Source organism: Papio anubis, chromosome 5, assembly GCF_008728515.1.
Source record: "Papio anubis isolate 15944 chromosome 5, Panubis1.0, whole genome shotgun sequence".
In the NCBI taxonomy this organism is placed as follows: domain Eukaryota; kingdom Metazoa; phylum Chordata; class Mammalia; order Primates; family Cercopithecidae; genus Papio; species Papio anubis.
In genome coordinates, this window is record NC_044980.1 from 31,641,217 (window position 1) to 31,654,291 (window position 13,075).

The window sequence follows — 13,075 nt, forward strand, 5'->3', positions numbered from 1 at the left end:
AGTAGCTGGGATTACAGGCATGCACCACCATGCCCAGCTAATTTTTTTTTTTATTTTTAGTAGAGACAGGGTTTCACTATGTTGGCCAGGCTGGTCTCAAACTCCTGACCTCGTGATCCGCTCACCTTGGCCTCCCAAAGTGCTGGGATTACAGGCATGAGCCACCGCGCCTGGCCTATTACTTTTTAAAAGGATAGAAACTGTAGAAATAGGAATGAAAAGTTGGAATTTTAGTATGCAAGATGTGGTAGCATATATTGGCTCTTATAACTATCTTTCAATTTAATATTTTTGTCTATATGTAAGCATTCACATTTAAATGTAGCCAGATGCCTTAAATTTTCTAATAGTTACTGAATAATTGCTGCTGGCCAAGTACTGTTCTTGAAAATGAAGATAAAGATGATTAATAGCATTATTTTGGTATACAAAATTTCTCAAAGCCCAAGGTTTTATAGTATGTAACTTTATGGAAAATTAAGATGAATTTTTTTCTAACTGAACAGTTATAGGAGGACAAGTAAACTTGAGTCTTACTATGAACTCTATTATGAATATTAAGTTCAAATTGTGCAAGCTTTAAGAAATGTTCTGAGTGTAATTCTCTGAAGTTTAGGATTAAACAGTATCATAAAAAATTAAGGTGTTTTGGTTGAGAGCTTTTTTGAGATAACCAAATCTTACTCCTGTAAGAGATGAAACTTAAAAGTCAGAATTATTTCTGAACTACTTATAAATTCCATAACCCAGCTGTCCACCTTGTAAACAAAGAATTCAATATACAATTTTTCTTTTTCTTGTTTTCTTTTCTTTTTTGTGATACAGAGTCTCACACTGTCGCCCAGGTTGGAGTACAGTTGTGTGATCTCGGCTCACTGCAACCTCCATCTCCCAGGTTCAAGTGATTCTTGTGCCTCAGCCTCCTGAGTAGTTAGGATTACAGGGGTGCACAACCACTGGCCTTGAACTCCTGGCCTCAAGTGATCCACCCACCTTGGCCTCCCAAAGTGCAACAATTACAGGTGTGAGCCACAGTGCCTGGCCATCAATATGTAATTTTTCTTGATAGGAAAAAGGATGCAGGAACAAATATTTATTTAAAACCTACTAGGCCAGGTGCAGCGGCTCACACCTGTAATCACAGCACTTTGGGAGGCTGGAGAGGGTGGATCATGAGGTCAGAGTTCAAGACCAGCCTGGCCAACATAGTGAAACCCCACCAACTAAAAAAAAAACACAAAAATCAGCTGGGGGTGGTGGCATGCACCTGTAATCCCAGCTACTTGGGAGGCTGAGGCAGGAGAGTTGCTTGAACCCAGGAGGTAGAAGTGCAGTGAGCCATGACTGTGTCACTGCACTCCAGCCTGAGCGACAAGTCTCAAAACAAACAAACAAAAAACAAAAACAAAAACAAAACCCCTCCTAGATGCCAGATACCATGGCATCTACTCTTCACAACTTTGTTAAGGAATATTCCAATTTTATAGATATCGACACTGAAGCTCGAAAGATATATATGCTCTAAAGTCAAAGTAAATAGTAGTCATATGCCACTGTATGTCTTTCTGCTAACAGCAGGTATTTATCCAGTCTGCTCTGATATCCCTTCACTCCTTTATTTTACTGAGTTTACTTTACCTGTAAAACAGCAATAGTCTTCTACTCCACTTGTGAAACCAAATGAATATATTCTGTTAAATCAGCAAACTTAATTTTATCACAAAACTGACTATTCAAAAATAAATGTATTGGTTCTCTTCATCAACAATTTTGCTTCTCAGAACTTTTAAACTTTTATGATAGTTGAAGGATGTATTACAAGAATGCTTGCTGGTAAATAGAAAGTTACTTTACACACCACAGTGACAATATACAGGGAAAATAATACAAAAGTTAGCAAAAAAAATCATTGTGATGTCACTTAGCCAGGCTTAAAGGACATGCTTTCTTGTAACAAAGATTCCTTTAATATCCTTTCATTAAGTAAGCTAAATCTAAAATAAAGTATATTCACTTTTACGTGTAAAACACACTTGTAACGCACTTCTTCCCTTTATCCAATTTCACAGCAATGGTATTCTCAAATCAATTACCTCCTCCACATAATCATGGCCCACTGGCTGCACATCACTCTGTAAGGCAGCAAGAGATGCAGGTGTGACTGGTTCTGACACTGTGTCTTGCTTTACTTCAGGAATCTGCACAGCAGAAGTGACAGGAGTACTTTTAACACATTCAGTTCCTTTTATGTCTTCTGTTTTATTTCCTGTTGACTGCAGCTTATTACCACCTAGAAAAGCATCAAAAAGTTATAACAAATTTTAATTTCGTATAAACATATATACCTGATAAGACGAAAACTTCAGATAAAGTTCTTTTCTGCTAATAGTCAAAACTCCTATCTGACATACAACAGATGAGAATTTTGAAGAACTACATAAACTACTTGGCTTTTTTTACCCTATTAGTGGAATACATTTCTGAATTTTTCTCTTTTCCATCTTGGAACACCCAACACCTTCCTCATCCCCCCTCAAAATGAATAGCAAGTACCTGAAATGGTAAGGACTAAGCCTAATTCATGTTTGTAGCCCGAGTTCCTTGGCAAGTGACTGAAATGAGTAGTATTTATTCCTTTAAAAAGTGCTAACTTCCAGTTGGGTGTGGTGACTTATGCCCTATGAACCCAGCACTGTGGGAAGCAGAGGTAGGAGGATCACTTGAGCCCAGGAGTTTGAGCCCAGAAGTTTGAGACCAGCCTGGGCAACATGGAAAACCTGGTCACTACAAAAATTAGCTGGATGCAATGGTGCATGCCTGTAGTCCTAGCTACTTGTGGGGCTGAGGTGGGAGGACTGCTTGAGCCTAAGAGGCAGAGGTTGCAGTGAGCTGAGATCGCATTACTGCACTCCAGACCTGGACAGACCCTGTCTCCAAAAAAAGTCGGGGGTAATGTCTAGGTCATGCCCTACAATTTAGAAAAATTTAAAAAAGGTAAGTTCAATGATTAGATCTCTTTGCAAACTTAGTCCAAATAAAGTTTCCCACTAGGGAAGGAAATAGAACCAATTTAGGTTTTATCATTGTTTATTTCCTCTAACTTATTGTCTACTGAAATGAGACATGAATTTACACTAAGAGTTATTTACAAAAGATTTTCTATTATTGTTCTAAACTGAAAGTATGAAGAACCTCAGAAACTGATGCAGAAGTGACTATAAATGATAGTTTTCATTTTTATCATCAATTAAACTTAACACTTCAAGTAACTGTCTAAGAGAATACCATGTTAATTGTGAATCTCCTACTTTTAAACTTTTCTTTCAAAAATATTCTTGGGAGGCCGAGGCAGGCGGATCACAAGGTCAGGAGATCGAGACCACGGTGAAACCCCGTCTCTACTAAAAATACAAAAAATTAGCCGGGCGCGGTTGTGGGCGCCTGTAGTCCCAGCTACTCGGGAGGCTGAGGCAGGAGAATGGCGTGAACCCGGGAGGCGGAGCTATGCTAGTGAGCCGAGATCTGCGATACTGCACTAAGTTCTGGTAATACAGCAAAGAGAAGACAATGTAGCTGCCTTTCAAGTGCCCAATTTACGGGACGATACAAATAACGATAATACAATGTGATAAGCACTACAATAACTATGGACTGAATACTGTGGAAATTTAGAAGAAAGGAGCCACCGCCCTTTTACATGATCCAGTAAGGAAAGGTTTCACAAAGGGTGTGATATTTGAACTGGGATTTGAAAGAAGAATGAATATGAACTGGTCAGAAAGAAAAGAACGATGTTTAAAAAGAAAAAAATAGCATGTACATAAAAGCACAGAAACATGGTGTGAAAAAGGCTATGCTAAACTCAAGGAAGAGCCAGTAATTCAATATGAATTACTACATAGGTAGAAGGGATGAGTTATGAGGCTGGAAAGGTAGGCACGGGTCAGGTAATGATGGGCCTTATATGACAAATAAGGACTACAGATTTTATCCTATCACAGTGGAAGGCTGCTGAGCTGAAGACTAACACAATAGACACGTATTTTAATAAAATAACAAGAGTGTGGAGAGTATGTTGAGATTGGGTACAGTAAGAAATAAAGCTCCAAGGAGACTTTTAAGGCCTAAAAAACAAGGTAATGGCAATGAAAAAGACAGGTTTTGTAGAAATACTATAGAGATAGAAACAAGACGACTAGGTAAACAGCTGGAGGAGGCAATAAATACGAAGAAATAATGTTAGTGAATTTTCCACTTGAGAAATCGACAATTTTATGACATTATTTCATGGTACTCTTCTCATGAATTAATGGGTTAGAATGAGACACACCGGGAGGCATCTACACAGCCATATAGAAGATGACCAGGGAATATTTAAAATGTGGCTGTCCAACTCAGGTGGGGGTTTTGAATTCACCGGAAAGATTTAAAAGTCACTGCCCACATGGGAATGAATGAGATCACCCATTAAGACTGGCGAACAGTGAGACGCGGGCCAGGGTTATAATCTTAGTAACACTACCATTTAATGAACACATAGGCAGGAGAACCAATAACAAAAACTGAGAAAGGGGTGGGTGGACATATAATTGAGAGACAGAGATGTATCTTAAGCCTAAAGGTACAGCAGTCAACTGTGTCAAGTATTAGGAGAGACACTAGGATGAAACTGAGAACTGGCCACTGGATTGGCAATTAGGTTTTTGGTGACTACTGAAAGCACCTTCAGAAAAAGGTAGAGTAGAAACACTACAGCAGACTGAGGATTGGGCAGGAAGTACAGAAGCAGACAAAAAATCAGGGCCATGGGTTGTGGTACATGCTTATAACCCAAGCACTTTGGAAGTTGAGGCGGGCAGCTCACTTGAGCTCAGGAGAATTCGAGATCAGTCTGGGCTACATAGTGAAACCTCATCTCTACCAAAAAAAAAAAAATTGGCTGTGTGTGGTGGTGCACGCCTATAGTCACAGCTACTTAGGAGGCTGAGGTGGGCGGATCACTTGAGCCCTGGAGATTGAGGCTGCAGTGAGCCAAGATCATGCTACTGCACTCCAGCCTTGGTGACAGAGTGGGGGCTCCGTCTCAAAAATTAAACAAACAAACAAACAAAAAAACCAATCAGGTTACCTTAAGATTACAGAAATGGGAAAGGGTCTTTGTGTGTGCAGATCTTTTTTTTTTAAATGACTAGATTAAGACACAGATGTATCTGTATGACTGAAGGGAAGAAACCAGTAGACGATAGACTAAATATTAAAAATACACACACACGAGGCAGATATATGAAGAAACAAGGTCCTAGAGAGAAGGGAGGAGACAGGTCCAAGAACACAGGCAGAAGCGTTAGTGCTGCAATAGAGAAACACCACTTTGACAGAGTCAGCAGGGACAGAGAATATCAGTACTTGCCAACAAAATTTATTTTGGGGGTAGATGTTTTCTTGGCAGCCATATTCGTAGGCACTGCTGATACTTTAGTGTTAGATGTGCTATTAAGAGACGAGTTTCCTGTAGTCGTAAGACCCTTCATTGAAGATGTTGCAATTGATGATGTATTCACAGTACAATTGTTTGCTGCAATGCTTGAAGGAGAGGCAGTCGGCTTTGAAGCAGATACAGCTGTTGAAGAAGCAGCTTGGCTAACAACGTTTGGTTCTGTTGACGGAATGGGTTTACCAAGTTTTGTGTGTAACTTAACCACCTATAAAACAAAAGCACACTTATTTGTCAGGAAACTCAAATAGTAGATTTTGAAAAGTCTGCCTGGAACATTATAAAATGAAAATCTAAACCATGCTTTTCTTTGTTGTATTTTTTCTGCTATATGTTTTTGTATATACACACATATACAAAACTCATTACTTTCAAGGTAATCTCTGTGAAGCAAATATGGATACGTATTTCATCTACTATTAGGTGAGGAAACGGAGGCAGAGAAAGATGAACAGACTTGGCTACATTAAAAATAATCACATGACAATTCCCAGTTAGTGAAACAAATGGTTTAGTTCAATTTAAAGAAAGGTCTCCAGTCTTTCCCTCTTTTAGCAATGATTATTTGATGTCACCTTTAGGTATTATTAGCACATAAGCAAGGCTTATAATGCACTTAAAAGTTTTCAAAATTTGAAGTTACCTTTATCTAACTCCCTTTGAAAAAGTAAAAGATAACAGAATCAAGACATAAGGGTGTGTGGGAAAAAAACACCTACTTTCTGATGCTTAGCACCACGAATGTGGGCAGCATATGCATCTGCTCCTGTACAAGACACATCGCAGAGCTCACAACGTAGCTGATTTTGAGTCCCACGAGTAGAATTGTTGCTGCTGCTGGTATTTTGTGAGGCTTTCAATGCAGCTTCTTTTTTTTTATGTTTCTGTCCTTCTAAATGTTCTTTATAAGTCTGTTTCAAATAAAAAGCAAACATTTTGCTTCACTAATTTTCTTTATACATAATTTAAGATTATTCAATTCTCAAGAAATCTCTAATACTCGTTTAAAAATGAGACCAAAACAAATTTAAATTGAAAAAGGGCATGTGGCATTCCTTATATATGTGACATATTTATGGTTCTCTGTATCTTGTTTATCAAGAATATTATCTAACACTGAGTTACAAAGTACCTTCATACATAGCCATAATATAAGGCAACGGTTTTCAGTTTTAAAAATTTATCTTTTGTTGCTTATATAAATGTTGGACAGAGAATGATAAGAGACGGTGATCATTTCATAAAGAAATTATATTTAGTCACAGGGTTAAGATGAGGCGGGGGAGATGTGCCTGTATCATCAGAAGAAAGGAAAAGTTACTGTATGGTAACAAGATTCTTTACAAACAGCTATGTTTATAAAACTGACTTTTCTAATTCAGAATACGTTTTGACATAGAATCTGTATTAGAATCCATGACCCCTAAAAGAAAGCTTACTTAAAATACATAAGGGCCAATATTGTACACACTTGCAAGCAAAAATAGTATTATAGTAATATTAGCCAACAAAATAGTGAAATTATATATTAAAAATCATTGTGAATGCAGATGATTGAGGAAGGCAGTTAATTAAAACGAGAGGAAATTAGTAAGAACAACTAGACAATTTCGTGAGTAGGACCAAATGGTTCCTCTCTCATACATTTATTTATTTATTTATTTTTGAGATGTGTCTCACTGTTACACAGGCTTAAGTGCAGTGGCACAATCTTGGGTCACTGCAATCTCTGCCTCCCAGGCTCATGTGATCCTCCCACCTTAGACTCCTGAGTAGCTGGGACCACAGGTGCCTGCCACCATGCCTAGCTCATTTTTCATATTTTTGGTAAAGATGGGATTTTGCCATGTTGCCCAGGCTGGTCTCAAACTCTCTTTTTTAAAACTGCCTCTTAAAAGACAGTTGTAAACTGACAAATAATTAGCATAAAATTATATGTTCATCATACAATTTCAGAGCTGGATGGGACTTTCCTTTCATTATCTGCGGTGGCCTGAAATAGCTCCACCAAGCAGTCTAAGCCTCAATTATTTAGGCAAGTCCTTGTTACAGAAAAGCGAGGAAATAAAAGCCCAAAGAAGTTCAGGTCTCTAAATTGCCCAAGGTTACAAACTTAGTGGCAGAGCCAGGACGGCAATCTTGGCCCCCAAAAGCTGAATCAACTTATTCTTTTCCTTCTTATGTATACATCTAGAACTCTAATTCAATCTCAATGACATTTTTCGCTAAGGTTCATTAACCACCCCCTTAAGGCACTGATGACTTGCAGAAATACCTGTGGCCTGTTCTTTTTGTAACCACCCAGCACAGCAAAACCAGCCAGCCTCATACACACTCATTCCACCTGCTGCTGTTAACCTATCACCCAAGTGTCACGTTGTATACTTTCATATAAGCCAAGTAATAAATTTCTTATGTCCAAGTCTGGCACTCATGACACTAACCCCTCTGAACAGTCAACACAGAGTAGGAAATGCTCCTTAAATACTAAGATCGCCCACCATTCTTGTTCCCTTTTATGTTTACAGGTCCCTGCAAACATTTCCCACCTGTGCCACACCTGCCTCCCATCACCTCCTGCCAACCATGTAATCCACAACAAAACTATTTCCTGCCATACTCAAAACAGGGGAAAAGAGGGTTTTATATATCTAGCCACATATATTAAAATGTTCTGTAATTTGGTATAACACAGGGAATGTTAGTAACTGAAAATACTCCCCAAAATTCAGAAGTAGAAAAAATTAATCCAGTAAAGTTAAAAACATGTTACATAGGTAGGGCAAATGAGAGAAGGATATAACTTGGGAGAAACTAGTAGAGAGTCAAAATTAGTTGTTTCCAAATAACATGCCTTTTATCTGCCAAGCTGTTTACCAAATTTTAATATAAAAATAACACTCTTAAGCATAATAATAAGGCTGGGAGTTGAATCCATTAATCTTAATAAATAGAATCATGTCATAATCATCCATTTTAACGTTTAGCAACCAGAAACAATACAATACCGAAAAAGGAATAAGGGTTTTACATTTACATGCCTCATTAGTTGGTATTTTTGAAAAACACGCTTCCTTACACCTTCCTTGTTCCCGAAGTTCCTACTCTCCTTATGAAAGAGATTACAGAAAAAAGTAACATGCCATAAAGTATGTATCAAAGTCAGTCTCATTAGAAATGCAATACTGAAAATTATAGATTATCAGTAACCCGTTATATTAAGTTGAAGAATTTTGAATAAAAGCTCTGGCAAGTAAGTTATAGATGCTAAAAATGAAATGAAATAAAAATTCAATCTTACCCAAGTCGCAATCTGACTACAAAACTTTTAAACTAAATTTAAATTTTAAAGAGCAAAGTCTCCTTCCGGAAAAAAAGCTCAATTTGCCTATTTATCATTTACATTCACAATCATCTTTACAGTTTTTTTTTTTTCCTGAAAATTCTCATGCCACAATACAAGTAACTTTTAAAAGATGCATTGGCTAAAAGCTAACAGGAAAAAATGTAAACCTCTTTGTAGGCTCAGGAGTTAAAATACCAACTACACTTAATAACACCTGAAGACTCAAGGTAAAACATACAACATAAATACCTGTGGTCCAGCACAGCTGATCTTACAAACATCACAGTAGTGAATCTGTGGTGGTTTGGGAGGCTGTTTTGGTTTCAGTTGTTTATTTTGGAATGGTGCTTTTTTAGTAAAGGTGGTCCCTGTCCAGGCAGCTGTTGCAGCAGCAGCAGCAGCTGCTGCTGCTGCCTGCTTCTGTTGCTGCTGCTGCTGTTGATAGTAGGAGGATGCAGCTGAATACACTGCTGCTTCATAACCTGAATAAGATGTACCTTACAAATGAAATCAAACAAAAATTATGTTACATACTTATAGGAGGACAAGTTAAAATGTACAAATTTAAATTAATCCTGCCAATAAAGATAGATTTACGTGTGCATATTAACAAACGTATATCTCACAGAACCACAAAAAAGCTTATTTTCCTTCTAAGAAAGTAATCAACTAGTATTTACTCAACACATGCCAGGTGTTATAGAGGTATAAAGACAGTGTCAAATTTGGTCCCTGCCTTGAAGAAGCTTATAGTTTAATTGGAGAGATGTTATAGTGTGTTTCACAAACTTGTCTGTTTACAGAATCTGGTAATATGTCCCCGAATAAAATCCTGTGAACAAAATTTAGGAAGTGTTGGATTTGAGGAAGAATCTGAAGTAGGATACTAGATAGGAAAAACAAAAACTCATCAAAGTAAGATTCGACATGCTTGGTAGCTAAGAGGACAAACGCGATAAAAGAAGAGGAAAACATACAAATATGACACTAAAATCTGGAGCCCCAGAGATCAACTGATGGGTTGTGCAACTGCTAGAACCAAGAAGCTGACAGACGCTAGTCTGGGGAGGCAAGGTAAATAAAGTTTAGCAGAAGTTTGTGATGTGGAACTGAAGTTCAGATGAAAATATAGAACAACTGTTAAGAGATTTAGGAATTAGGGACCAACACAATGGTTCTCATCTTCCAAAAGATGAAAAAGCACTGTGTTTTCTGGCTAAATGTATGAATTCTACCTATTTCCATTGTTCAGAGACTCTACTGAATAAGTACATTATGCAAGCTATTTATATAATGCATACATGTTGTTTATGTTCAGTGATTTACAGATTTTTAAATCTGTGAACATTTTAAATTTGAAAGCTGTGGATTTTACATTATAAGCCTATCCTGAAAACTGGTAAACTGACCATTTCTAAACTAAGATCTCTGGAAATTTGGTAGACTGCCTATTCACCATATTTCAGTTAAGTTTCCTTATTCCTTTAAGTGGTAATGGATGGGCAAAGAGTGATATAAAGCTTGAGAGAGATCCCTAGTTGACAGAATAGCACAGAAGAACTGCTTACAGAGAACTAAACTTTTTGGTCTCTCAAATGCAGACTGCAATACTGAAAGACTTAGGACTCCCTAACTCCGGTATGTCTATACACATAGGGAAGGAAAAATAAATTGGAATGGTAGGAGCTAAAATGCATGGAAAACCAGAATTGCAGTATATAAAGTTTTAAGACAGAAAGTGTGATAATAGACAAGAAAACATCTGAAATGAAAATAGAAACAGGTAGCTATCAATGATAAAGCATATACATGATCAGATAAAACTGAGAAAGCAATTGACATAATTGCTTAAAGGAAAATTTCTATAAACCAATAAACTCTACTGGGCAGTCCTACAAATGTCCTCTGTTACTTACGAATGTGATAAAAGAACATAAGCTCACAGCCAAATGTTTTCAAGCTTACAGGCAAAAACATGTATAGTTTAAATTTTACTATAGAGAAATACCACAAAATGGTCCTATTACAAATAATAAAGATGTTTTTAGGTTTATTACCAAGTAGGATCATGATTTTTACATAAAATCTTTATAACAGACATTTTCCAAATGACTTCAGTTCTTCTATATAGAAACTACACAAATGCCACAGAAATGTAACTTTATGAATTATGTATTAAGAAAACATGAAGCAGAATAAGGACAATAGAGGCCAACAGTGCTGAAAGAATAGGTCTTCTAGTTTTTTTTTTTTTTTTTTTTTAAATCAAGAGTTCACAATACAGGAAGCAGTGTGCCAGACACAATGTAGTTTTTAGAACAGATCTATAAGGCAAGTATCACTATCCTTAAATATGAGAAAAGTCGGGTTTAGACATTGGAGGATCCTTTAAACACTGAGCTAACTTAACCATAAAAATCACCAAGCTTAATATTCATAAAATAATCTCTACTTGCACATAGGTAGTTTAAAACTAATAAAAGTCAAGTTTAATTGTAACTTACTACTTGGCTGTAAAAATAAATCAAAGCATGCACTGAAAGGTGGGCTAAAGATTCTGGAACTCTGTTAAAGGGCATCTTAAATTCTCCTATAACTACTGGCAAACAAATGTACGTTTCCTGTAAAAAGCATTGTAGGAAAACAAATATAAGGCTGTGTCTGGCCTGGGCAACATGGCGAAACCCCGTCTCCACAAAGAAATACAAAAATTAGCCAAGCGCGGTTGTGCGTCTGTAGTCTCAGCTACTCAGGTGGCTGAGGTAGGAGGTTGAGGCTGCGGTAAACCATGATAGTGCCACTGCACTCCAGCCTGGGTGACAGAATGAGACCCTGTCTCAAAGAAGAAAAAAAAAAAGAAATCTGTGTCTATAAATTAAGTAAAAGCACAATTTTTGAAAACTAAAACAGTGTCATTTAAAAAGTACTTTTACTAGGCCAGGTTTGTGGATCACTTGAGCCCAGGAGTTCAAGACCAGTCTAGGCAGTGTGGTGAAACCCCATCTCAACTAAAAATACAAAAAATTAGCCCGGTGTGGTGGCGTGCACTGAGGCAGGATGGATCATTTGAGTGCAGGAGGTGGAGGTTGCAGTGAGCTGCGATTGTGCCACTCTACTCCAAGCCTGGGTGACAGAGCAAGACACTGTCTCCAAAAAAACAAAAAAAGTACTTTCATTAAAAATGTTTATCAAGGCCAGGTGTGGTGGCTCACACCTGTAATCCCAACACTTTAAGAGGCTGAGGTGGGCAGACTGTTTGAGCTCAGGAGTTCAAGACCAGCCTGTACAACATGCCAAAACTCCATCTCTACAAAAAATACAAAAATAAAAAATTAACCAGGCATGGTGGCTCATGTCTGCAGTCCCAGCTATCTGGGAGGCTGAGGTGGGAGGATTGCTTGAGGTGGAGGTTGCAGTGAGCTGGATGGTGCCACTGCACTCTAGCCTGGGTGATGGAATGAGACCTAGTCTCAAAAAAAAAAAAAAAAAAAAATCCATTAGTAAGCTATGATATTAGAATAGCTGGCATATAGCTTCTAAATGTATGATACCAGAAACAAACAAACAAACAAAAAACAACATTTCAGTAGTAAATTCATCATGCTACAAGTCATCATTTAGTAGGTAGCAATATTCCAGAACTCATTTTATTAAGATAAAGAGAATAGCTGACCAAAATTGTAGCTGCCAAAAATTGCAGATATAGAACTCAGAAGCCTTAACAATGGTTTCTCTGATTTGGCAACTCTGGACTGTGTATCACATAGTCTTTAAAAAGCAGATACTCTTTAACAGTTCCACAACTAGAAATTTATCCTAGGGAAACAAGTGGGCAAATGTACAAATCTTTACATGTAAGGATATTCTACCTAGTGCTGTTTCCAGTTTCTGTCTCATACACAACTAAATGTCCTCAAATACACACTTTAAAATATATTACATCCATACAATAAAATACTTTGTGACCATTAGAATCGTTTCTAAATACTCCTGGCATTTACAAGAAGTCATGGCTCCTTTGTGACATGGCTGACTGTGACTCTAGGGCAGGGAAAGCTCAAAGTGTATCTGTAATAACCCTCAGTGGCAAAAAGAAAAGATGTGCTCAAAGAAGAATGAGAATATGTCAAAAAGACTCAGGAGCTGGTTTGAGCGGATCCCACTGGGCAACTTTAAAACTGTGTGAGCCTCAAAGAGAGAAATGAGAGTAACAGATTATAATATAGTTGCTCTTT

General features: G+C 37.5%; 1 protein-coding gene across 6 annotated transcripts in view; it reads right to left on the reverse strand.

The window, feature by feature from the left end:
- Positions 1–13,075, reverse strand: part of ZFR (zinc finger RNA binding protein) — an 88,537-nt gene that overhangs the window by 41,728 nt on the left and 33,734 nt on the right. For 5 of the 6 annotated variants that reach the window (XR_002522470.2, XR_002522471.2, XM_031666100.1 and 2 more), the window contains 4 exons: positions 9,090–9,337; positions 6,214–6,405; positions 5,411–5,702; positions 2,094–2,290 (listed from right to left, as the gene is read on the reverse strand). Coding sequence is in view for 4 of the 6 variants with exons in the window: in XM_031666100.1 (XP_031521960.1) it covers positions 2,094–2,290; positions 5,411–5,702; positions 6,214–6,405; positions 9,090–9,337 (929 nt within the window). In the remaining 2 variants the exon portion in view is untranslated. The remainder of the gene's footprint in view (positions 1–2,093; positions 2,291–5,410; positions 5,703–6,213; positions 6,406–9,089; positions 9,338–13,075) is intronic. The other variant, XM_021939263.2, reaches the window with a different exon arrangement.